Genomic DNA, 27,842 nt, shown 5'->3' on the forward strand with positions numbered 1-27,842 from the left:
CTTGTAACTTAATAAATTCCCTTCTTAAAAGCCATTTCACTTCTGGTACATTGCATTCCAGCTGGTTTAGCAAACAGAAAAATTCTGCCATTTATTTTTTCAAGCTTTTGAATTGTTCTTTATGGTCATTCAATGTCTTCTTTATATTCTTCATCTCTTTTGCCATAACTTCTTTCAATTCATTCATTTTATTTAGCATATCTGTTTGAACATCTTTAATTAGTCATTCCAACTCTAGTATCTTGTTTGAAGTGTTTGTTTTTTCCTTTGACTGGGCCATATCTTTGTTTTCCTAGATGACTCATAATTGTTTAATAGTGTCTAGGCATACAATTTACTTGATTAGTTTATACTGTAGGTTGTTTTCAGTCTTTCACCTAGCTAGGATTTTCTTGCTGGTTGGCTTTTTTTTTCTATCTGTTCTTTGGCATTCAGTTAAACTTATTCTAGACCTCTAGCATAGCTCCTGTAACTGATCACATTGTTTCACGTCTTGTTTTTCTGGTTCTTCCCACCTATATGGAATCTTTTTTTTTTGAAGAGGGTCTCAATCTGATTGACCTCAATCAGATTTTCTCAGACAAGACAGGCCAAATTCACAGGAGGAGTGTGTAATCAGTATCAAGTTTCCTGAGGATAAGACCCTGACAACCTGAAAGCCTGACAACCTGTCTGGATCAGTGCTGACAATTGAAAATACCTGAGACTTTCTCTTATGAGCTACTTAGAATAGTTAAAATAAATAAATAAATAAAAATTCCTTTTTAGAGCTAGTCTCTAGCCCCCAAGATTCACCGTCAAGAGCTGGAGTTGGTACCTGGCTCTCTGTGACCCTTTTCTTGGGTTGTTGCAGTCCTTGCCCAATATTTTGAGCTCAGCTGGCTTCAAAAGCCTCTGTTGTTTTCACCTTCCATCAGCCTTACCTACTCTCTGCTGGGATAGACCTCAGGGTTCCCTTCCTGTTTGCTCTGGGTTTATCTGTGCTCGGAGCTTGTATTCCACAGTCCAAATTTGTTAATTACAACTGCAGTGGAGCTTGGGTGAGCTACCTTCCTTTGCTCCTAGTAAAGACTGCTTCTTTTTTCCACAGGGAAGTGTCTCCAAGACAGCCTGCATGACAGTGGGAAAAGGACACAAGCCTCTGCAGTTTGAGAACTTTATTTACAGTTATGTGCTGTGAGCTTGGCCCTCAAACCATTCCAGACTGGTGTATGATGTGTGTCTGGTCACAGATTTCCCCCCAAACAATTGTTCCAGACAGTTTCTGGCTATTTACTAGCTGTTCTAGAGGACTAACTAAATTCCACACCTCCCTACACTGCCATCTTCCTGGCTGATGTTTTCTAAATTATTTTTCAATCTGTATTCCCCACTGTTTGAGTTTGCTAAAGCTGCTGCAATGAAATAGACCAGCAATAGATTGGCTTTTACAATAGGGATTTGTTAACTTATAATTTACAGTTTTTGAGCCATGAAAATTTCCAAATTAAGGCATCAACAGGATGATACCTGGACTCTGAAGAAACCCTTCTGGCATCTGGGATACTTGTGTCACATGGGAAGGCATATGGTTGGTGTCTACTGGTCCTTTGCTTCAGGGTTTCACTGCCTTCAGCTCTGGGTGCTTCTCTCTGAGCTCTCTGGGCTTTCTATGTTCTTAATCCTCTTGTAAAGAACTCCAATAAAAGGATTAACACCCATCCTGAATGGGATGGGTCACATCTCATATTGAAACAACCTAACTGTGCTGGTTTGAAAGGATTTATGTACCTTAAAAAATGCCTTGTTTTAATCTCAATCAACCTTGTGGGAGCAACAGCTTCTTCTAATGCCTATTCAGAACTATAGATTGGAAACCATGGAGATGTGACTCAATTGTGGGTATTAAACTTGATTAGATGGAGACATATCTCCACCCATTCTAGTGAATCTTGATTAGTTTACTGGGATCCTATAAAACTGGAGACATTTTTGGAGAGAATACCTTTTGAGAACAATGAGAAAGCCATAGCAGAGTCGAGCAGAGCCCCAAGGCCAAGAGAACCACAGAGTCTGCCAGCCAGTGATTCTGAGAGAGCAGAGAAGGATGACAGAATGATGAGAGCCATAAAGCAGAGTCCACCAGCCAGCAATGTTTGGAGATGAAAGAGAATGCCCCTGGGAGAGCTTCATGAAGCAAGACGCCTGAAGAGGAAGTTGGCAGATGATGCTGTGTTCGCCATGTGCCTTTCTAGATGAGAGAGAAACCCTGAATTTCATCAGATGTCTTGAATCAAGGTATCTTTTCCTTTATGTCTTAGACTGGACATTTCTATTGACTTGCTTTAATTGGGACATTTTCATAGCCTTAGAACTGTAAATTTGTAACTTATTAAATTCCCCCTTTTAAAAAGCCATTCCATTTCTGGTATATTGCATTCCAGCAACTAGCAAACTAGAACACTAACCAAAAAATCTCATCTACAATGGGTCTGCATCCACAGGAATGGATTATAAGAACATGGCCTTTCTTTGGTATATAAAGCTTCAAATAAGCAATACTCACTAATCTATAAGTTCCATGAAGAAAAATTTTCTGTCTTTGTACCCTTAACACTTAGAGCAGTATCTGTTACATAGTGAGGGCTTGATACATTAAATGGCTGAGCATTTTGTTCCTTTATTCTTTATTTTGTTCCCCTACTAAGTATCCTATTTTCACTCCTAAGGGCAAGAGATGAATGACAATTTATACCTTCCAGCAACTTTTGATCTAGAAGAGATATATATGTGCACAAATAATTGCAATCCAGGGTATAAAGGACATAAATTGTACAGAGAAGGTGGTAAGAAGGATTGTTAGGAAAAACTGGAGCAAGTTCAACTTGAGCAGGCTTTAAAAGAATGAATAAAATTTTATCAGACAGATGATAAGTAGAGTGGAGGGGAAGGCATTCCAAACTAAGGGTATATGGCATACAGAAGGGCAGAGAGGCATGAGATAGTATGCTGTATTTGGGGAACTGTAAATAGTTTGATGTATTGGAATAAAAGGTATGGTGGGAAATATGGTAAAGGTGATGCTGGGTTAGCAGAAGGAACCAGAATATGAGTGCCTTATATTCCACGCTAAGGAGTGCAAATTTTCTCCAATACCTGAAGGGTGAACTCTGAAAACCTTTAAGAGGGGATTGATATAGTAGATTTTCACTCTGGCCGTTTCATTCATACTTTAGATATGCCAACTGGCACCTGGCTGTCAGAGGTAAGAAATTCAGTTTGAAATAGTCCAGTTTGAGAGGTGATAAGAACCTGAAGCAGGAATGATTTGGGAGAAAAGGATGTATGGGCCTATCATGATTCTAAGAAAAAAAAATTTTTTTTAAGATCACAAAACTTCGGCTTTGCTTCTATACTTTACAAAGCAAACTTTTACTTTACATTTGGTTTTCCAAATAGACATTCTTATTGGAAAAAAAAGATACTGATCAGGCAATGCAAGTAATCCAGCTGAGATTGCAGTTTATTTTTCATATTTGCCATTCAGTCCTTGAAGGTTTTTTTAGTATAGTGAGTTTTTTGAGAGACCAGTCACCTCTGAATAAACTGATAACATTAATTTCTAGACATGAAATGCTGAGAACAAGACCCTTTGGTAACATCTTCAAAGTGCAGAGATCCTACAAGGTCTTAAACACATGGCTTTACTATTTACAAGGGATATTATTAATCATAAACTTTTTACATACTGTACAAAAATTTAATAGAATTTTTTTACGAGTTTCAGAGAAACAAAATTTCACAACTACAGCTACTATATAATTTGAATAACAAAATATCTTCTCTTTTATTTTTAAGTATAATTAATTTATATCCAGGAGCATGCTCATTAAAAACTATGAAGTATTTCCATTCATTAAAAATGTATCTATCCATAAAATACATAATAATGTATAATTTATAGCATAAATGTAAGCTATACAATTTACCTTCATTTTATGATTAAGTATAGTATTTTAACTCATTAACAATATAGGGATATATTAAACATTTACAGGAGATTCTCAAAAATAATGATTCAATTTAATAGTTACTGTTACACTTCATCAGTATTTTCTCTGCAATCTGGATCCAACATCTGGAGAGAGACTGGCTCTTGGCTGGCTGTTCTGTAACATAGTTTCAGAATATTCTTTTACTATAATACTTATAGACTTCAACAGGTTGATCTTCTTATAGATTACAGATTTTATTATGCTTAAACTCATAATTCAAATTCTTAAATGCTACATAAACATCAATCTTCAGCAAAACTGTGTACCAAGATATGTAAGGCATCATACTAATTATAATAAAATGTAATCTTCACATTAGGCTGTTGGGAAAATGTTCTTGAGAAGTCCTTTCTATCATAATCTGCTCTATAAGAATAAAAAAAATTTTTGACTTTGAAAAAAATTTTTATTAATAAAACCAATCAACATACAATGTGAACATTCTTTTTTTCACCACATAGTTGTATATTCATCATCATGATCATCTCTTAGAATATTTGCATCAATTTAGAAAAAGAAATAAAAAGAAAACAGAAAAAAATTCATATACCATACTTACCCTTCCCTTTCATTGATCACTAATATTTCAATCTACTAAATTTATTTTAACATTTGATCCCCTTATTATTTATTTATTTTTAATCCATATGTTTTACTCATCTGTCCATAAGGTAAAAGAAGCATCAGACACAAGATTTTCACAATCACACAGTCACATTGCGAAAGCTTTCTCATTATACAATCATCTTCATGAAACATGGTTACTGGAACACAGCTCTACATTTTTAGGCAGTTCCCTCCAGCCTCTCTGTTATGCCTTAACTAAAAAGCTGATATCTAATGTGTAAGAACAACCTCCAGGATAACCTCTCGACTCTGTTTAGAATCTCTCAACCATTGACACTTTATTTTGTCTCATTTTTCTCTTTCCCCTTTTGGTCGAGAAGTTTTTCTCAATCCCTTGGTGCTGAGTCCCAGCTCATTCTAGGATTTCTGTCCCATGTTGCCAGGAAGGTCCATACCTTGGGGATCATGTCAGTGGCAGGATTCTTGCCTGCTATTCCGGAGACCTGGGTTCAATTCCCGGTGACTGGCCATGCCAAAAAACAAACAAAAAACCAAAACTAAAATAAGGAAAAAAAATAATTTTAATACTTACCAGAAGTGGTATTATTTGAATAGTATTTCTGATGGATGGATTTTTGCAAATGGTTTCTTGTATGTCTGAAATAATTATACCAGATACAAAAGCAATTGTTATATATTAAAAGTAGAAAATGATTAAAAATCAAACATTAAATTTGAATGTGTCAAAATTCTCAAAATTGAGTTGAGATTTTTTTCCTATTGACTCCAGTAATAGTGTTTATAGTTTTTATATTTATATTAGGTTAGGAAATAGAATTGATTGAAAATAATTAGTTGAAAAAAATACCATAAAACTTTTGTTGAGAAAAATGTATTCCTAGTACTTTGATTCTTATAAAATAATCTTTATTCAAATGTTAGGCTTTCTTTTCTATTTTTTTTCTTATTCTTTCTTCCTTTTTTTTAAAACAAAAAATGAATTTCATCCTCTAAGAAAGAAGAGGAAATATTTAATTTTTAAGGCACAAAAAGTTGAGTAATTTTTGTTACTTGCCCCTTCAATCTTGAAACTTTGTACAACAGCAAGCATGTGGCAAAAAAAATGCAAGCAGATCTTTTATATGAAGCATTTTAAATATACAGAAGTATATAGTACTACCACTACTTCTACAACTACTACTACTACTACTATTACTACTAATGCCAAATGATTTCTTTATCTGCATAGTTTTGTATCAGAACTTTGCAGACTTAGTTCTGCATTGCTTTTGTAGTTGTAGCTCCCTGCCTTCTATTCATACGTGTATGTATATATGTGTGTGTGTACATATACATACGTGTGTGTGTGTATATATGCGCACAGACATATTTACACTTAGTTTTCAGTTTTCTTTTAAAAAATTTTTATTAAGAAAATTTTATTGTGGGATAAATAAAGAAAAAAAATTTTATCCTGGTAACATATATAACATAACATTTCCCATTTTAAGCACTTTCAACTATACAATTCAGTGGTATTAATTACATTCACAATTTTGTGCTACCATAGCCACAATCCTTTACCAAAATCCATACCAAAATATATGTACATTAATATATTATTTTAAATTTAAAATTTGAAATTAACAGAAGAGCCTATAAAATATATATACATTTTAAATTAATATAGCTAATGTCTATGTAACAACCTAGATTAATGAATTTGGACTTTATCAGTGCTTTAGAAGATTCTTGGACCTTTCCTGCTTCCACATTATCCTGCTAATATATCATTTTTTGCTCTCCCACAGAGGTAATCCATAGTACTGACTTTTTTCTTTATAGTTTTGCCTGTTTTCAAATATCACATAAATGGAATTATACTGTTTTTATTCTCCTTTGACTTGCCTTTTTTTTCCTTTTTGGCTCAAAATTATGTATTGTTAGATTAACCCATGAAGAGGTGTGTAGCTATAGTTTGTCTGAATTCCTTGCTGCATAGTATTCCATCAATATGTGAAATTTAGATGTTTTAAATTGTTGGCTTTTATAAACAATGATGTTCTCTATATACTTATGCATATCTCCTGATGTACATGTACCAAGAGGTGAAATTTTTGGGTTGTAGGGAATGCTCATGTTCAACTTATTAGGTAGTACTAAAACATTTCCTAAAGAGATGCACCAATTTACACCCCACCAGCATTTCATGAGGACTCCTGCTACACATCTTTACCAATATCTAATGTTGCTAGACTTAAACTTGTCAGTCTGATTGGAGTGTACAACTATTTATTAGTTTTATTTTGCATTTCCCTATTACTAATGAAGTTGAGCATCTATCAATGGTTATTGGCCATTTGCATTTCCTTCGTTGTGAAGTGCCTGTTCAAGTCTATGTTTTCTCCTGTGATGTCTTTTTGTCTCATAGGAGTTCTTTATCTATTTTTAAGATGAGTCCTTTACTCTATGTGTTATAAACATTTTCTGTCACTTTGTAGCTTTTCTTTTCTCACACTTTTAGTGGTTTTATGATGTGAATTTTAAAATTTTAATATAGCCAAATTTAGTAAGTTCCTCTCTATATGTTACGTTTCTTATGCTCTATTGAAGAAATACTTCCTTACCCTGATGTTGGAAGATATTTTCACATATTATCTCCCCCAAACTTTATATATTTTCTTTCACATTTAATCTTGAACCCCTTGGAACTGGCTTTACATATGGTATATGGGAGGAGCCCAATTTGACTACTTTCTACTTGGGTACCAATTATTTCAATATGGAGTGAGAAGTAGCTTGCCTGAAAATGACTCCAGAAGTTCCTTATACTTTGTCTGGCAATGTGCTAGCTGGGATCCAAGAACAGGACTTCACCCCAAGACAGAGGAGCTGTATATAAACTTAAGTTCCTATGTCATCAGTAGCTTCAAACTTTTAGCAAAAAAGGCTATAACTTCCCATATTGGGATTCTAATTACATGTTTGTTCGACCAGTTGATATTGTCGCAAAGTTCTTGGATACTCTGCTGTTTTTTTATCCTTTTTTTTTTTTTACCTTTGTGTTTCAGTTTGAATAATTTCTATGATCTGTCTTTCATAGTCACTGATTTTTTTTCTTCAGCTCTGTCAATTCTACTGATGAACCCACAGAAAACATTCATTTCTATTGTGTTATTTCTCATAGTTCCATGTGGCTCTTTCTTATAATTAATATCTCACTGCTGAAATTCCCCATCTATTCTTACATGTTGCCTATTTTTCCCATGTCAGCTTTTCTCACTATGACCTTTAATATACAGTCATAGTTATTTTAAATTACCTGTTAATAGTTCCAGTATCTGGGTCATCTGTGTCTATTGACTGATTTGTCTCTTGACAGCATTTTTTTCTTTTTTGTATGTGTCTCATAAATTTTGATTGAATGTTGGACATCATGTGTAGAATAGTAGAGACTGGGGGAAATTGTATTTGTGGCTGGAAATGGACATGCTTCTTCTGCTAGACCATTGGGTGTATGTGCGTAGGTGAGGGGCTGTTGTAACAGCCTGGTCAGGAATTGATCTGTGTTTGGGTTTTATTGTTGCTATGGTTACCTTCAATACATCATTGGCTTCAAATTCCTTTAGTGTTAGTTTGTTCTTATTGTAGGGTACTGGAGGGTTTTTCTAATGTTCCTTTTCTGCACTCAGTTTTTTTGCCTTCCTGTACATCTGTACAACAGAAAAGGTCACTGCCTATGTTTTTGCTTCTCTGTCAGCAATAGATTTCTATTCAGTGTTACTTGTTACTTGCTAGCCTGGTTGTAGGGGCTAGGGGAAATTTCTCTTGTCCTGACCAGGCTCCATCTTAGGAAAGTCCTATATACTTTCTCAGGCATCCTGCTCTTTTACCCTTTGGCAGTTAACCCTGCCTGTGTCTTTGGCAGGCTTTGGCAAGAAATTTTTTTGCCTCTTCTCCAAAAAAAAAAAATAGGTTACTTCTAATGTTCTGGGTAAGGACAGTTTCTTGCCCTGCCTCCAGGAATAAAGGCTTTTTTCTTTTACCTTTCCCCCAAGTAAGTTTTCATCTATGCCCTGGGGCAACCAATAAACTTTGCTCTCTCTCTCCCAGTGCCTTATGGCTTTTATTCTGTAGGGAAGAAGGTTCTGCATGAGACTTCATGCCTTTCCTACGGCACTGGCTGCTCCCCACTTCCACGCCATCTCGGATTTTCTGCTTTGCTCCTATCTTTCTCATGAGCACATAATATAGGACCATGGAGAAGAAACTCCTCTGTTGTCCGTGGTTCTTATGGGATCTATATTTTCACACCAGTCCACACGTATCCTTGAGCAATTTATTAAAAATTTAGGCTGAATTCTTAGTATCAGCATGTATGGAACACAGCATCTCTTTCTCCCATACTCAATCATAGGTGAGCTAATGTTCAAATCCTGTCTCTCTTTGGAAATCTCTCCTTTCTTGCCTTACTTTGGATTGATTTGTGTTTTTTGCAGGATATTTTTCCTTCTTTATCAGTCTGGAAACTGTAAACTAAATTTCTATTTATTTATGACCCTAATAATCACCACAGGCATACTTCAATTATTAACAACTAAAGCTAATTTGATCTTTACCCAATTCTCTATCAATACAAGTATATCTCATTTTATGGTGCTTTGTTTTACTGCACTTCACAGATACTCCATTTTTTGCATATTGAAGGTTTGTGGCAACTCTGTGCCCAGCAAGTCTATTGATGCTATTTCCCCATCAGGATGTACTCACTTTGTGTCTCTGTGCCACACCTTACGTATGGTATGTATATTGTTTTTTTAAGATACAATGCTATTGCACACTTAATAGACTATAATACAGCGTAAACATAAATTTTACATGCACTGGAAAACCAAAAAAATTCACGGGACTCACTTGATTGCAAAATTCATTTTATTGTGGTGGGTTGGAACCTGCAATATCTTCAAGATATGCCTATGAAAAGATCCTAGTAAACTTTAGCTCTATTACATCCTCCCAACTATAGTTGATTGATATTTTAATCTAAATTTTTCCTCTCTAAAACTCATACTACTTTATTACTTTTGTTTTACACAATGATTATTCAATTTTTCCCTCTCAGTCCACCATATGAGATTACAGTCTGCCCAGAAGTGTATTCTTTAGAATTTCCTTTAGTATGTAGTCTGCTGTTAACAAAGTCTCTTTAGTTTTGGTTTGAAACATATTTTTAATTCACCTTCATTCTTGAGGGATGTTTTTACTTTGAAGAGATTTTAAATTTGATACTTTCTTTCAAGATGTTGATTATTAATATGCTCAATGTCTTTTGCCTTTTTTCTTGTTGCTATAAGAATTTACTGTGATATATCTTGGTGTAGATTTCTTTTAATTTATTCTGTTTGAAATATGTTTTGAAATATGCTGGGGTCTTTTAATCTGTGGATTGGTGTTCTTCACTAGACTGGAAAAATTTGTAGCCATTATCATTTCAGATATTATCTCTGTTCCTTTGCACATCTTTTTACTCACTCTTCAATGTCTTTTAGGCTCTATTTCATATTTCCCATCTCTTTTTCTTCTGTACTTTCTTCTGGATATGTTTCTCTGATATATTTTACTAAGTCCCTTTTCAGATGTCTCTAACCTGCTGTTAAAACCATATGTTGAACTTTAAAATTCAATTATTATATTTTCCAATTCCAGGAGTTCCATTTAAGTTCTATTTTTAAATTTCCTTGGTCATTCTTTATAGTTTCTTACTCAATAATCATATTTTTGGCTTGTTTCTGATTATTTTAAACATATAAATATAGTTATTTTATAGTCTGTGTCTAGTAATTTCATTATCTAAAATCCTTGTGGGTCTGTTTATGCTGTCTTAGGTATTCTGATTTTTTTCATGATGACTTTTGTCTTTGTGAGTTTAGTTATTTTTAATTTTAATTTTTATTTTACTGTGGGCTGCTCATTTTCCTCGGATATTATTTGTGATTATTCTTTAAGGTCTGGAATAAAGGTAGGTTTCTCCAGAAAAGATATGAACTTACTTCTGCAGGTATTTTGTGTGTGTGTGATCATTGTAAATTAAATTCTCAGTTTGAGGTTTTATAGAGCACTCAGGTAGTGTGAAATTAGGTGATTGTTAGACTAGATTGTGGTTACAAATTCTCAGGGATGATTTTTTTCCTCACTCATCTGCTTAGTACTGAAGTTCAAGATAGGGTATTTTTTTTCACTCTTTGTGTGTGTGTCTGTGTGTGGGTATTATAGTATTTGGGCAGTCCAGATTTATGGTGAGAGTATCTTTATAGAGACTTCTCATATTGGGGAAGCCCTGAGTTTTGTCTCACGTTCCCATTTTTCTGTAAGGCCATGAAAAGCAAAGTTCATTTCATTCTGTGGGTTAAGTAAGCTCAGGACAAAAGCTAGCTGCATCATTCTCCTTATCTTTTTGGGGCCCTATCTATATTCAGCTTCTGGTTAAGAATTCCTTATAGTCTTACCAGCTCACTGTTATGTTTAAAACTTTTAAAAACCTTAATCCAGAATTTTTGGTTACATTTGATGATCAGTCCAGATATCTAGCCTGCCACATTCCTGAAATGGAAGTCTATTTGTATATTCCTAAAAGACCAAGCCTCTGGAAGAAACTGTCTTTATATACATGAGGTGAATATACTGTACTTGATATAGTATGGTATATTCAAATATATTCTGAATGATGATTTACTTGATTTAAATAGATGATATTCTGTATATTTTATATATTTGATTGATAATTAAAAATTGTCTAAGTACAAAATATATGCTTAAGAAAGGTAACATTTCTTACAACATGTATTCTTTCATACTTACCACGTAATCTTTCATCGAGGTGATCAAGGGACTGTAGGATCTTCTGTTCTTCAGCTGATAACAAACAGATGTTGAATTGCTGGGTCTTATTTACACTCAGATTTGGTTTCTGTAGCTGCTTACTATTCATAACAGTTAAAATTTCATCCTCAGGTACTGAAGTTTTCACTAGGTTTTCAGCCATCAAAAACTCAGAAGTACTATCTGAAACTACAGAAACTTTACATTAATGGGTTTTAAATTCTTTTCTTTCTATGATAATTCTTTATATATAGACTAAACTGAAATACATATGTGTGTATTCATTTTCCGAACATAAACCAAGGAAATCTGCTATTTTGCTTTTTATATATCAGGATCACGATATGCAAAATGATGCCACTGAGGTAATAAAATCTCCTAGAGTATTTCCTGAATGAAAGAAAAACTTCATTATGTTTAGATTATTTTTGGGTTGTGTTTTTGTTATTATTGGTAGAACAAATGATACAGAAGATGAGGCAGATTATAATAACAATAAAATGAGTTATAAACAAAAGAGTAAGAGAAAAGTAATTTAAGGGTTAGAAATTAGATGATCAACTGAACAGAACTGACAGCATAGAAACAGACCCAATTAGATACAAGAAATTGACGTACGATCAAAGAAACATCAAGGACTTGGGAGAAGAAAAAGATGACTCAATAAATATAATTGTTTACAAAATAATCCATTTGGAGTTTCATTTCACACCATCTGTTTAAACAAATTTCAAAGAAATTAGAGTTAAATTTAAGGAATTAAACTACTAAAGCACTTCAAAGGAAAAAGAAATAAACATTTATTAAATTTCTGGATTGGAAAGAGCCTTTTAAGCTTAAAACTAATGGGGAAATCACAAAGGAAAGAATAAAATATACATGAGGCCAGTTTTCACTTATAGACTTTACATTTTTGAAGAGCAAGGCTTTTGTATGTTTTGTTCATTATCGTATATCTGATATCTAGTTCCAGGCAGAAAACTAGCTCTCAATAGTCATTTATTGAATGAACAAATAAGAATTAAGATTTCTATATGCAAAAATACAACATAAGTGAATAAGTGGAATAAAACGCAAATAATAAGGTAGTGAAAACACTTGCAATGAATATAAGGATTAGAATCCTTGTTATTTAAAAAAATTTACAGAAATCACCTACTAGGGGAGTAGAAACGATACAGAAAGCGCCCAAAGCCACAACAGAGATAAAAAAGACAGCGTACCCCATCCTGGAACGGCTGGCTGGCTGAGAGAAGCAGCTCGGGTGAGATCGCCGAGGCGCGCGGGCCTTACCGGGCGGGGTGGCAAGCGGCCGGAGTTACTCCCTTCCCCCTTCCAGGGCCGGCTGGGAGAATTGGAGAGGCGGTCCCCTGAAACAAAGACGGCTGGCGCCCACACCACGCGCAGCCCCCGGACCAACTGAGAGAATTGGATCGGAAACCCCCAGGCCGCGGAGAACGGTGACGGGTGGGGGAGGCCCCTTCCAAACCCGTGACTCCCGGGGAACGTGCACTCTCTCGGGCGGGCCGCTGCCGCTGGCGCCCTCCCGCCACGCTTGTTGCCCAGGGCCGACTAGGAAATTCGGACGGGCTCTTTCCCTGGCTGCGGTGACCAGCAACCCTCCCTGCGTTCGGACCCCGGGCCGGCTCAAGCCGTTTCGGCTAGCGAACCCCCAGGACGGCGAGAGTTTTTCAAAGTTTAAGGTCCCACAGCACCTTTTACTGGTGGGACCCGCAGACAAACGGGTGCCACGAGCGCCACCTACTGGGCAGGATAAGAAAAACAGAACCCAGAGATTTCACAGAAAAATATTACAACCTTGCTGGGTCCAACACCAAGAGAAATCTGAATAAATGCCCAGACGCCAGCAGCAGAAGATAACTGTCCACGCTCAAAAGATTGAGAATATGGCCCAGTCAAAGGAACAAACCAATAGCTCAAATGAGACACAAGAGCTGACAACTAATGCTGAATATACGAACAGAAATGGAAAACCTCTTCAAAAATGAAATCGATAAATTGAGGGAGGACATGAAGAGGACATGGGCTGAACATAAAGAAGAAATAGAAAAACTGAAAAAACAAATCGCAGAACTTATGGAAGTGAAGGATAAAGTAGCAAACATAGAAAAAATAATGGATAGCTACAATGATAGATTTAAAGAGACAGAAGATAGAATTAGTGATTTGGAGGATGGAACATCTGAATTCCAAAAAGAAACAGAAACTATAGGGAAAAGAATGGAAAAATTTGAACAGGGTATCAGGGAACTCAAGGACAATATGAACCGCACAAATATACGTGTTGTGGGTGTCCCAGAAGGAGAAGAGAAGGGAAAAGGAGAGAAAAACTAATGGAAGAAATTATCACTGAAAATTTCCCAACTCTTATGAAAGACCTAAAATTAAAGATCCAAGAAGTGCAGCGCACCCCAAAGAGATTAGACCCAAATAGGCGTTCTCCAAGACACTTACTAGTTACAATGTCAGAGGTCAAAGAGAAAGAGAAGATCTTGAAAGCAGCAAGAGAAAAACAATCCATTACATACAAGGGAAACCCAATAAGATTTTGTGTAGATTTCTCAGCAGAAACCATGGAAGCTAGAAGACAGTGGGATGATATATTTAAAATACTAAAAGAGAAAAACTGCCAACCAAGACTCCTATATCCAGCAAAATTGTCCTTCAAAAATGAGGGAGAAATTAAAACATTCTCAGACAAAAAGTCACTGAGAGAATTTGTGACCAAGAGACCAGCTCTGCAAGAAATACTAAAGGGAGCACTAGAGTCAGATACAAAAAGACAGAAGAGAGAGATATGGAAAAGAGTGTAGAAAGAAGGAAAATCAGATATGATATATAATACAAAAGGCAAAATGTTAGAGGAAAATATTATCCAAACAGTAATAACACTAAATGTCAATGGACTGAATTCCCCAATCAAAAGACATAGATTGGCAGAATGGATTAAAAAACAGGATCCTTCTATATGCTGTCTACAGGAAACACATCTTAGACCCAAAGATAAACATAGGTTGAAAGTGAAAGGTTGGGAAAGATATTTCATGCAAATAACAACCAGAAAAGAGCAGGAGTGGCTATACTAATATCCAACAAATTAGACTTCAAATGTAAAACAGTTAAAAGAGACAAAGAAGGACACTATATACTAATAAAAGGAACAATTAAACAAGAAGACATAACAATCATAAATATTTACGCACCGAATCAGAATGCCCCAAAATACGTGAGGAATATACTGCAAACATTGAAAGGGAAATAGACTCATATACCATAATAGTTGGAGACTTCAACTCACCACTCTCATCAAGGGACAGAACATCTAGACAGAGGATCAACAAAGAAATAGAGAATCTGAATATTACTATAAATGAACTAGACTTAATAGACATTTATAGGACATTACATCCCACAACAGCAGGATACACCTTTTTCTCAAGTGCTCATGGATCATTCTCAAAGATAGACCACATGCTGGGTCACAAAGCAAGTCTTAACAAATTTAAAAAGATTGAAATCTTACACAACACTTTCTCGGACCATAAAGGAATGATGTTGGAAATCAATAATAGGCAGAGTGCCAGAAAATTCACAAATACGTGGAGGCTCAACAACACACTCCTAAACAACGACTGGGTCAAAGAAGAAATTGCAAGGGAAATTAGCAAATACCTCGAGGCGAATGCAAACGAAAACACAACATATCAAAACTTATGGGACGCAGCAAAGGCAGTGCTAAGAGGGAAATTTATTGCTCTAAATGCCTATATCAGAAAAGAAGAAAAGGCAAAAATTCAGGAATTAACTATCCATTTGGAAGAACTGGAGAAAGAACAGCAAGCTAACCCCAAAGCAAGCAAAAGGAAAGAAATAACAAAGATTAGAGCACAAATAAATGAAATTGAAAACATGAAAACAATAGAGAATATCAATAAGGCCAGAAGTTGGTTCTATGAGAAAATCAATAAGATTGATGGGCCCTTAGCAAGATTGACAAAAAGAAGAAGAGAGAGCATGCAAATAAATAAGATCAGAAATGGAAGAGGAGACATAACTACTGACCTCACAGAAATAAAGGAGGTAATAACAGGATACTATGAACAACTTTACGCTAATAAATACAACAATTTAGAGGAAATGGACGGGTTCCTGGAAAGACATGAACAACCAACTTTGACTCAAGAAGACATAGATGACCTCAACAAACCAATCACAAGTAAAGAAATTGAATTAGTCATTCAAAAGCTTCCTAAAAAGAAAAGTCCAGGACCAGATGGCTTCACATGTGAATTCTACCAAACGTTCCAGAAAGAATTAGTACCAATTCTCTTCAAACTCTTCAAAAAAATCGAAGTGGAGGGAAAACTACCTAATTCATTCTATGAAGCCAACATCACCCTCATACCAAAACCAGGCAAAGATATTACAAAAAAAGAAAACTACAGACCAATCTCTCTAATGAATACAGATGCAAAAATCCTCAATAAAATTCTAGCAAATCGTATCCAACAGCACATTAAAAGAATTATACATCATGACCAAGTAGGATTCATCCCAGGTATGCAAGGATGGTTCAACATAAGAAAATCAATTAATGTAATACACCATATCAACAAATCAAAGCAGAAAAATCACATGATCATCTCAATTGATGCAGAGAAGGCATTCGACAAGATCCAACATCCTTTCCTGTTGAAAACACTTCAAAAGATAGGAATACAAGGGAACTTCCTTAAAATGATAGAGGGAATATATGAAAAACCCACAGCTAATATCATCCTCAATGGGGAAAAATTGAAAACTTTCCCCCTAAGATCAGGAACAAGACAAGGATGTCCACTATCACCACTATTATTCAACATTGTGTTGGAGGTTCTAGCCAGAGCAATTAGACAAGAAAAAGAAATACAAGGCATCAAAATTGGAAAGGAAGAAGTAAAACTATCACTGTTTGCAGACGATATGATACTATACGTCGAAAACCCGGAAAAATCCACAAAAAAACTACTAGAGCTAATAAATGAGTACAGCAAAGTAGCAGGTTACAAGATCAACATTCAAAAATCTGTAGCATTTCTATACACTAGTAATGAACAAGCTGAGGGGGAAATCAAGAAACGAATCCCATTTACAATTGCAACTAAAAGAATAAAATACCTAGGAATAAATTTAACTAAAGAGACAAAAAACCTATATAAAGAAAACTACAAAAAACTGCTAAAAGAAATCACAGAAGACCTAAATAGATGGAAGGGCATACCGTGTTCATGGATTGGAAGACTAAATATAGTTAAGATGTCAATCCTACCTAAATTGATTTACAGATTCAATGCAATACCAATCAAAATCCCAACAACTTATTTTTCAGAAATAGAAAAACCAATAAGCAAATTTATCTGGAAGGGCAGGGTGCCCCGAATTGCTAAAAACATCTTGAGGAAAAAAAACGAAGCTGGAGGTCTCGCGCTGCCTGACTTTAAGGCATATTATGAAGCCACAGTGGTCAAAACAGCATGGTATTGGCATAAAGATAGATATATCGACCAATGGAATCGAATAGAGTGCTCAGATATAGACCCTCTCATCTATGGACATTTGATCTTTGATAAGGCAGTCAAGCCAACTCACCTGGGACAGAACAGTCTCTTCAATAAATGGTGCCTAGAGAACTGGATATCCATATGCAAAAGAATGAAAGAAGACCCATCTCTCACACCCTATACAAAAGTTAACTCAAAATGGATCAAAGATCTAAACATTAGGTCTAAGACCATAAAACAGTTAGAGGAAAATGTTGGGAGATATCTTATGGATCTTACAACTGGAGGCGGTTTTATGGACCTTAAACCTAAAGCAAGAGCACTGAAGAAGGAAATAAATAAATGGGAACTCCTCAAAATTAAACACTTTTGTGCATCAAAGAACTTCATCAAGAAAGTAGAAAGACAGCCTTCACAATGGGAGACAATATTTGGAAATGATATATCAGATAAAGGTCTAGTATCCAGAATTTATAAAGAGATTGTTCATCTCAACAACAAAAAGACAGCCAACCCAATTACAAAATGGGAAAAAGACTTGAACAGACACCTCTCAGAAGAGGAAATACGGATGGCCAAGAGGCACATGAAGAGATGCTCAATGTCCCTGGCCATTAGAGAAATGCAAATCAAAACCACAATGAGATATCATCTCACACCCACCAGAATGGCCATTATCAACAAAACAGAAAATGACAAGTGCTGGAGAGGATGCGGAGAAAGAGGCACACTTATCCACTGTTGGTGGGAATGTCAAAGGGTGCAACCACTGTGGAAGGCAGTTTGGCGGTTCCTCAAAAAGCTGAATATAGAACTGCCATACGACCCAGCAATACCATTGCTAGGTATCTACTCAAAGGACTTAAGGGCAAAGACACAAACGGACATTTGCACACCAATGTTTATAGCAGCATTATTTACAATTGCAAAGAGATGGAAACAGCCAAAATCTCCATCAACAGAAGAGTGGCTAAACAAACTGTGGTATATACATACGATGGAATATTATGCAGCTTTAAGACAAGATAAACTTATGAACCATGTAATAACATGGATGGACCTAGAGAATATTATGCTGAGTGAATCCAGCCAAAAACTAAAGGACAAATACTGTATGGTCCCACTGATGTGAACGGACATTCGAGAATAAACTTGAAATATGTCATTGGTAACAGAGTTCAGCAGGAGTTAGAAACAGGGTAAGACAATGGGTAATTGAAGCTGAAGGGATACAGACTGTGCAACAGGACTAGATACAAAAACTCAAAAATGGACAGCACAATGATACCTAATTGTAAAGTAATCATGTTAAAACACTGAATGAAGCTGCATCTGAGCTATAGGTTTTTGTTTTGTTTTGTGTTGTTTTGTTTTGATTTTACTATTATTACTTTTATTTTTTTCTCTATATTAACATTCTATATCTTTTTCGGTTATGTTGCTAGTTCTTCTAAACCAATGCAAATGTACTAAGAAATGATGATCATGCATCTATGTGATGATGTTAAGAATTAATGATTGCATGTGTAGAATGGTATGATCTCTAAATGTTGGGTTAATTTCTTTTTTTCCGTTAATTAAAAAAAAAAAGAATATGGGGCAATGCGATGGTGGCTCAGTGGCAGAATTCTCGCCTGCCATGTTGGAGACCTGGTTTTGATTCCCAGTGCCTGCCCATGCAAAAAAAAAAAAAAAAAGAATATGAACAGACAAAACGCCAAAAATAAATATACACACAAAATTAAACATGTTAAGAAATACAAAAAACTAATAAAACACCATTTCTTTGCTTATACTATAAGCAAATATTAGAAGGGAAACTATCTACTAAAATATGCAACTAGAAGAATTTTTAATGTAAATACTTTTCAGAAAAATATTTCAGTAATATATATGAAAAGCACAATTTCCTTTAATCCAGATTTTCATTGACAAATATTTATTGGCTGCCAATTACATGCTATATACTGTAATTTTATTCTAGGAATCCATCTGATGAAATAATTGAAAAGTCAGAAAAAAAAACCCCTGTTTTTCTGTTCAATACATTATACTAAATGAATTTATTTATTTATTTATTCTAAATGAATAAAGAGAAACTGGCAACAACCCAAATATGCAGGAGCACAAAGAGCTCAGAGCTCAGAGGAAAATCTTTAAACTTAAAACATACCTTCTTCAATATTAGAAGTACCCCTTGTAGAGTGTTTTGGCTTATTTGAACTTAGCTGCACACTTCGCCCAAAATTCTATAAAAATAGAACAGTTGATCAGATCATAATTTCATAATTAAAATTCATGATATATACAATGACCTTAAAATTTTTTAAATTGAAATATATATATATATATATATATATATATATATATATATATATGGCTATCATTGTTCATGTAACTTATATATTTTCTAAAATTTTCTTTTGGAGAAGAAATCAAGAATTTCTGGAATAAGGCCTTTCTATTGTATTTGAATGTTTAAAAAATATTTTTATATACATTTAAAATTTTTTTCAGGTTGTGATATTATCTTGGATATTTGGAAGAGGGAAGTAAATTGGGTGGTCACCAAAAGTGCTAATTAAAGTAAAGGTAAAAAATTACCTAAAGGTTTATAACTTAGTTTATCACTGTAAGGGTAAATCACAACTCCTAGCCAAAAGCCTCTGACCATGGTTAATACCAATGTCCTCATCAATTGGATGATGACAAAGACTTAAAACTAATAGCTGGTCCAATGCTGCATGGAACATGAAAAAAGAGAAATCTCAGAGCACTGGCAATAAACATACCCATTCTTTACTCTCTGAAGGATATCAACTCTCCTTCCCTGGTATAGTCTACTTTCCTTTTTCGCTCCCAATCTGTCCCATTTCAAGAAATGACTGTTTTCTCAGATAAGATTGCCTGGCTATTACTATATTTAGCTTTTGTTCAGTCTGATCTGAAGAATAACTAATACGGATCTTTGCAACATCCCTCCTTCAATAGCTCTCATAGCCTTGTCTGAATTCCATTATAGGCTTGAGACACTTTGGACTGAAACCCTGGTGCAAATTGGCAGTTGGACTCCTATCTTTCTTGTATCTCTTTTACATTCTCTTCACATATAAGTGGTGGGCTGGGAAAAATCCAGTACGATAAAATCTATTTCCCAATACAATGTGACAAGAGCCATTGCTGTAGTAACTGAACTCTTACTTAGGATCTGGAGTAAAAAATAAAGAATGAAACAAAAAACAAAGCAACAGGTTTTAATTTAAAACTTGGTTTTAATTTAGGAACAATGACCCATTATAAGGCTAACAAGACTTTGGGAGATGAATAAGTGAGGTTGTGAAAAGGAGATTCATAAAAAGACAGTCATACAGAATGCAAAGGAGCAAGAAAAAGAATAGATTAAGACCCAGAAAAATAAAGATCAACTTAGAAAAAAAAAATCAGAAGATGTGATATTTACATGGGCAGGCACCGGGAATCGAACCCGGGTCCTCTGGCGTGGGAGGCAAGCATTCTTGCCTGCTGAGCCACCGTGGCCTGCCCAGGTGTGATATTTAAAGGAGAAACTCCAAATGAAATGCCATTCACTTATCCACCTAGATTTTCTAATATTCTAAATTCAATTCTTGGATCCAGTTAGACCTCTAGAAAACTATGTTTAGTACATTTACTTACACATTTACTTACATTTCACAGAATTACCTCTACCTATTTTCTTATTGTGCCTTTGGAGTTTATTGAAGATCTTTATCTCAAGTTGGCATATGAAACTAGTTATTCATTTGTTGTTCAAAAGTTATTAGGAACATTGTCTGTTATGTACTCCAACGCCCCCTATATTAAGGTCCTAAATGGGAAATTTCCTTAAAAATGTACCTTAAACAACATCATGATTACTATCTCCTGAGAACTACGTAACACATCCAATTTTCCTTTTTGCTATGCCTTCCAGGAAGCTCTGATGGAAGGATATTCAATCATATAAAACTATATTAGTATTCATAATTAGTATACTTGCTTCCTTCATGCATGGTTCTAATTTACATTCTTTTTTAACATATGCTTAAATAGCTTTGTTGAATTTTGTTGTGAATGACCTCATTTTTTTTTTCAGGAAGTGTTGACTATGAATAATAACAAAGATAATGGTGATTTCTTAAAGTTCACTTAAAAACCTTCATTAGTAATTGATAATATAGGTTAATTAGGATATAGCAAATAAGTACAATATGCTTGTAGCATAGATATTCCAGGATTGTTTCACAAATGGTTTTGACTATATTCATATTTATGTGATATACAGTCTACAGCAAGAGCATGATCCTTTGGGAAATTGTTTTCCAAGCAATTTTCCACTGCTGAATAGAAATTTTTACAAATACTGTACTTACATGCATTTCCTCATTGTGCTTCTGTCCTACAGAGCTGGGGTTTTGTCTTTTGTACTCAGAAAGACCTTTCTGCTTATTTTCAACAATTCGATTTCTTCTTGAAACAGTAGAATCTTAAATGAATGCCAGCATGTCAAAAGTTACACAGTGAACAAATAATATGTATTCACTTCAAATTTCCAAGTTACCTTCAAATAGCTCAGAAAACTATTCATCAGTCAGCAAATATTTATTGAACCCCTCTTACATGCATTGTGCTTGACACAGTTACAATGATGCATTAAACAAAGTCCCTGCTTCTGAGGAGTTTGTAGTTTGGAGCAGTGACTGCTAAAGCATGGTGCTGGAACATGGGGGATATGCAAGATAATTCATTGATATGCAAAAAAAAAAAAAAACCACTTTAAAATTCCAATTTACATTTATTATCTGAAAATTAGAATGAAATTAAGCTTTACTCATCTAATATAACCTTGATACTGGCACCATCATCAATGTGCAAGGTGGATGCCCATATAGTAAACAAAGTTATCTTCAGAGAATAGAAGTTCCTCTGTGTGAGATGTTGGTAGTGGTATCATAATTCGTTAATGCTCTTTAGTTTCTTGCAATGTACTAAGATTTGTGTACCCTGATAAGTAGATTGCTTGTACAATCTGAATGAGTCCTCACAAAGTGGGAAAGTGATTGAGAAAGACTTTTGTAGACCTTCAGTTATATATGTAATGTTCTATTATTTAAGATGGGGTGGTGGGTACACAGATGTTATTCTATGCTTTTGTATGGCCATGTAATTAAAAATATATTATTGTAAGCCTTGTTTTTAGGAAACAAATGGAAGTACAAAATATTCAAGGAACATGATGTATACAGCCTACTCCCAATTGTTTAGAAAATAGACAGATAGACAGACACATGGAGAGATAGGTATGCGAGGTGATGGATGGATAGATGGATATATAAATAGTTATGGCAAATATGGCAAAATGTTAAAATTTGGTGGATCTTGGTATCTGGCTGGAGCGGTAGGTTGAAATTTTCTGTATAAGTTTTGCAACTGTCCTGTAAGTTTGAAATTATTTCAAAATAAAAAATTATAAAATATATTCTTGCAAAATCAAAAAGCAAAGGTAATTCTAATACTGCAAGCATGGGTAACAAAAAATAGCAAAGCTAACACATCTCTTAGTGTCATTACAAAATATTTACCAAATTATATCAATGACAGTATAATTATACCTGTAACAGAGTTAGCATTACAAGTTCAAAATTATCAAAAGAACTATTAAAATAAACTTTGCCCTAATGGTATATTGAATGAAGTCATCATGATTGATAATACATTTGAAAACTAAGCATTAAGAATATTTATTAATAATATAAGAGAGCAAAAATATTTTATATATTATTAATACATAAAATTATTTTTATAATTATTTAAAAATGTATTATAAAACACAAAAGTTTAAAATTATTTTTAAAACTATATTTCATCTTTAGCACCACTCTTTAAACATTTCTATTAAGGCTCTTAATGCATATATTAATACAATAATACCTGTGTATGGTGTGTGTTTATATATGTTCAAACATTTTTATAGCAGTACATTAAAAATATTGGCATCCACTGTTCTAAAAGATAGGTATGTTTAAAATGGATTATTACCGTAAAATGCTTTATGTAGAGTTATGGCCAGAATTAAGCACAAAGATTAGAGTGACTTTGGAAAAGTCACAAAAGATTCCACAGATAAGGCTTCTGTCTGAGCTTGTCTTAACGCAGTAGTATGTTCTCAAGTGAAAGGACAATGAGTCAGAAAGGATAGTATGTGCAAAGACACAAAGTAATTATGATGCATCTCTTCTTGGGACTGAAGACTGGAAAATTCAATTGGTTTAGGGCACAGAATGAGTATGTGTATATGCACAGAAGTGTCTTGAGAATTACATGGGAGTCTGTGCATGTGCTTTATGACAAAGAGCTCAGATAGAAAAAAATTTAGAAATCTGTATTTTTACACTTCTCTCCCCACCCCTCCCTGTTCTCATGCCCTGGTAACTTCTAATCTACTTTCCATCTTTGAAAATTTGCTATTTTTGATCATCTCTCATAAGTTATATCATACAGTATTTGTCCTGATGTGCCTTGCTTATTTCACTCTGTATAATGTCTTCAAGTTTCTTCCATGTTACTACATGTCTCATAACTTCATTCTTTCTTATGGCCAAATAATATTCCATTGTGTGTATATAGCACATTATGTTTATTCATCTGTTGATGACAGGGTGCTTCCACTTTTGACTATTGTGAATAATACTACTACAAACAATGGTGTACAAGTATCTTTTTGAGATCTTGTTTTCACTTTCTTTGGGTATATAACTAGAAGTGGAATTTCTGGGTCATATGGTAGTTCTGTTATCAAACTTTTTGAATAACCGCAATATTGCTTTCTACAGTGGCTGCACCATTTTGTATTCCCATCAATGCACTAGAGTTCCAATTTCTCTGCATTGTCTCCATCACTTTTTGTCTTTTTAATATTAGCCATCCTTGTAGGTGTGAAGTGGTATCTCCCAGTGGCTTTGATTTGCATTTCCCTATTGACTAATAATGTTAAACATCTTTTTATATGCTTATTGGCCATTTGTATATCTTCTTTGGAGAAATGCCTATTGAAATCCTTTGTCTATATTTTAAGTCAGTTGTTTGTCTTTTTGTTATTGCATTATAAAAGTTCTTTATATATTCTGTGTAAGCCCTTCTCCAATATATGGTTTGAAACAATTTTCTCCCATTCTGTGGGTTATCTTTTCACTTTCTTGATAATTTCCTTTGATGCACAAAAGTTTTTAATTTGAATGAAGTCAAATTTATCTCTGGTTTCTTTTGTAGTTCATGCTTTTGCTGTCACATCTAAGAATTCATTGCTAAATCCTAGGGCATGAAGATTTGGCCCTATGTTACCTTCTAAAGATTTTAAAGATTCACTTTTATATTTAGGTCCCTGATCCACGTTGAGTTGATTTTTGTATATGGCGTGAGGTAGGGGTCACATTCTTTCACATGTGGATATACAGTTTTCTCAACACCATTTGTTGAAGAGACAATTCTTTCCCCATTGTATGTATAGCACCCTTATCAAAAAACAAATGGCCCAAGATGTGTGAACTACTTCTGGACTTTAAATTCTGTTCCATTGGTCTATATGTTTATCTTTACACCAGTACCACATTGTTTTGATTACTATAGCATTGCAGCGCAATTTTAAAAATATTTACAATATTAAAAGTTTTAAATATTTTGTTCTCTGGAATTCTGTACTGAAGAATATGAGTTTGAATCTTGAATCTAATTTGTTAACTATAGTTGTTCTAGTTTGCTAGCTGCCGGAATGCAATATACCAGGAATGGAATGACTTTTAAAAAGGGGAATTTTATAAGTTGCTAGTTTACAGTTCTAAGGCCAAGAAAACATCCCAATTAAAACAAGTCTATAGAAATATCCAATATAAGGCATCCAGGATTCAAGAAGGCTGATGAAATTCAGGGTTTCTCTCTCAAGTGAGAAGGCACATGGCAAACACGGTCAGGGTTTCTTTCTCATCTGGAAAGGCACATGGTGAACAGTCAGGGTTTCTCTCTTGGCTGGAAGGGCACATGGTGAACACAGCGTTATGTGTTAGCTTCCTCTCCAGCTCCCAGGGTGACATTTTCCTTCTTCATCTCCAAAAGCTGCTGGCTGGTAGACTCTCTGCTTTGTGGTGCTATGGTGTTCTCTGTTCTCTCAGAGTCTCAAGCTTTCTCCAAAATGTTTCCTCTTTTATAGGATTTCAGTCAAGTAATTAAGACCCACCTAGAATGGGTGGAGACATGTCTCTACATAATCCTGTTTAACAATCATTCTTGATTGAATCACATCTCCGGGGAGATGATCTAATTAAAGTTTCGAACATATAGTACTGAATAGGGATTAGAAGAAATGGCTGCTCCCATAAGGCTGATTAGGATTAAAACATGGCTTTTCTAGGGTACATAAACCTTTTCAAACCATCACAATAGTACTATAGCTACTACAGTGATTTCTTTATGTAATATATATTGTACAAAATATAGTTACAATATATATCCATAACATGAAAAAGAACCAAAAAAGCTTTTACCTTTGAAGAAGATTGGCCAGTAATTTAACAACTGACCTTTTAGAGTAAAGAAAATAATAACATAATATTAGCTAATATTATTGAATATTTATAATTGCCAGACATTGTTCTAAGGGCTATAGATGCTATTATCATCAATATTTTTCCAGTTAAAGAAATTAAGGCATAGAAGATGTTAAATAATTTGCCTAAGGTCACAGAGCAGTAAGGCACAAAGCCAGCTGGGCTCTAAAATGTAAAACTCAGATTCTTAACCACTGTACTAGTAACTCTCATTCTGATTTGATTGTGTCTCACACACAAAAAATACATTTTGCATTGAGACCCTAGATGCATGTAGTTTTTTGAAACATGTTTACTTTTACAAGATACAATGCCCTCTGATAGTTTCTATTTTAGAATATCTAATTCTAAATTTATATTTAATTAAAAATGCTGTCATCACTTATCAAGTTGGTTTCAAAATACACTAATAAGTCATCACCTAGCTTAAAAAACATTATATTACACTTTATTCTCACCTATATGGGTATTAAATGCTAGTTTCCAGTGAGTTCATTTGAGCAGCAACAAAATTTCTATAGTGTTTACTATTCTTGAAACTCTCTAAGTTCCCAGCCTTCATTTTTGAACAGTAAAAAAAATACCATAAATAAAAATTTCCTTGACATATGACTGCTGTGCCATTACCTACCTACCCCCTCCTTTCTTTAGTATGTTCTTCAATCTTCCAGAGGCAAGGTCTACCAATACTTAGGCACTTTCTTGATTTGTAGCAAATTTATTTATCTTTGTACTTTATTGCTCTTTGGTGTTTAGTTTTGTTGATGGTGAATTATTGATTCCAGAAACAGATATAATATGCACTTAAACTGTTTGTGTATTGTTCCATTCACATATATGTACTTCAACACTAACAATTAATAGCTGAGACATTTTTACAAAAATAATAATTTGCACTTGCATCTCTGGCCAAGCTTCTAGTTTCATATAAAAATTCTAGATATGATAGTTTCAGTACTAAAACTCAAAATAAGGCTACTAATCCTTAATAAATTATTAGTTTTTTTCTAATTTGCAATATGCTTAGTTATAAACATAAGGAAAAATTCTGAAGACATCCACAGAATCATAGCTTTATAAGAGATCTTAGAAGTCAACTAGTTCAACTTCTTACTCATGCATCAAATTACTCACAGGTGGACATTCAACCTATTTTAATCTTTTAGTGATAGATATAACATAGAAAGTGAGGGAGCCTCTCCCTTATGAGGCATCTTCTTCCATTTTTGGATAGTTCAAATCCTTCCTTATACTGAACTGAAAACGCCCCTGCAATTTTTACCCATTCCATTTAAATTCTGCTCACTCCTTCTTTCAAACAGCAATTCTTCAAATATTTGCACACAGATATCATGTTTCTAGACTAGTGTTCCTTTAATTGGTCTTCATGTCCAACCCAACCCTCCTAACTCCCATAGTCCTACTTATCCAAACATGTATTGTTGATATAGTCCTCAAAATATATAGCATAAAATAATGTAGCATTTTGCAACACTACCAAAGTTATGATTATTATTGCCTAAAGTCCCAAATTTGTTGATATATTCCTTAAAATATATATCCTAAAATAATGTGGAGTATTACAGCACTTCCAAAATTCTGCCTAAAATTACATAAGCTTTTTAAAGCTATGGCAAACTCCTATGCTTTTTTTGTTGTTTAATTTTGTATTTTTTTTTTCCCACGAACATTTGAGAAAGATATACATTTTACTGGAACTGCAGAATTGACTAAAAAGCATATTAAATACAAAAAAGGAAAGTATAAAGGAAAAGTCCACATTAAAATAAACTTTTATTCATCAAAAAGAATTAAAATACAAGTTAGCAGAAAATAACTTCAATGCATATAGCATTTATAGGATTTTATCTAGAATACATAAAGAATTCCTCTCAATAAGAAAAAAAAAACCCAAAGTAAATATGAACAAAAGATGTGAGAAGGTATTTCATAGAATAAATGCAAATGGACCACAAACATATGAAAAATGCTCAATTCATTAGAAATCAGGGTGTTAGCAAATGATCACAAGATAATATTTCAGATTCATAAAGTTGAAGAGCATTGGAAAGTTTGATTATCAATGTTTTGGTGAAGATGCAGTAAAGGGAACTTTCATATATTGGTGTGGAAAACAATTTAGCATACCCAGTTAAGTTGAAAATACACATATCCTGTGACCC

At 34.3% G+C, this 27,842-nt stretch overlaps 1 protein-coding gene across 11 annotated transcripts in view; it reads right to left on the reverse strand.

Annotated features, from left to right (window-relative positions):
* Positions 1-2,916: 2,916 nt before the first annotated feature.
* The window catches only part of CEP126 (centrosomal protein 126), a 96,349-nt gene continuing 71,423 nt past the window's right edge, over positions 2,917-27,842 (reverse strand). For 2 of the 11 annotated variants that reach the window (XM_077113162.1, XM_077113163.1), the window contains 6 exons: positions 21,433-21,545; positions 19,215-19,290; positions 12,704-12,865; positions 11,460-11,513; positions 5,194-5,258; positions 2,919-4,148 (listed from right to left, as the gene is read on the reverse strand). In XM_077113162.1, coding sequence (XP_076969277.1) covers positions 4,086-4,148; positions 5,194-5,258; positions 11,460-11,513; positions 12,704-12,865; positions 19,215-19,290; positions 21,433-21,545 — 533 coding nt within the window. In that variant the 3' untranslated portion in view covers positions 2,919-4,085. Of the gene's footprint in view, positions 4,149-5,056; positions 5,125-5,193; positions 5,259-11,459; positions 11,670-12,098; positions 12,196-12,703; positions 12,866-19,214; positions 19,291-21,432; positions 21,546-27,842 lie in introns of those variants that run through there. The other 9 variants (XR_013156599.1, XM_077113164.1, XM_077113158.1 and 6 more) reach the window with 9 other exon arrangements.

The sequence above is a fragment of the Tamandua tetradactyla genome, chromosome 8 (genome assembly GCF_023851605.1).
Source record: "Tamandua tetradactyla isolate mTamTet1 chromosome 8, mTamTet1.pri, whole genome shotgun sequence".
In the NCBI taxonomy this organism is placed as follows: domain Eukaryota; kingdom Metazoa; phylum Chordata; class Mammalia; order Pilosa; family Myrmecophagidae; genus Tamandua; species Tamandua tetradactyla.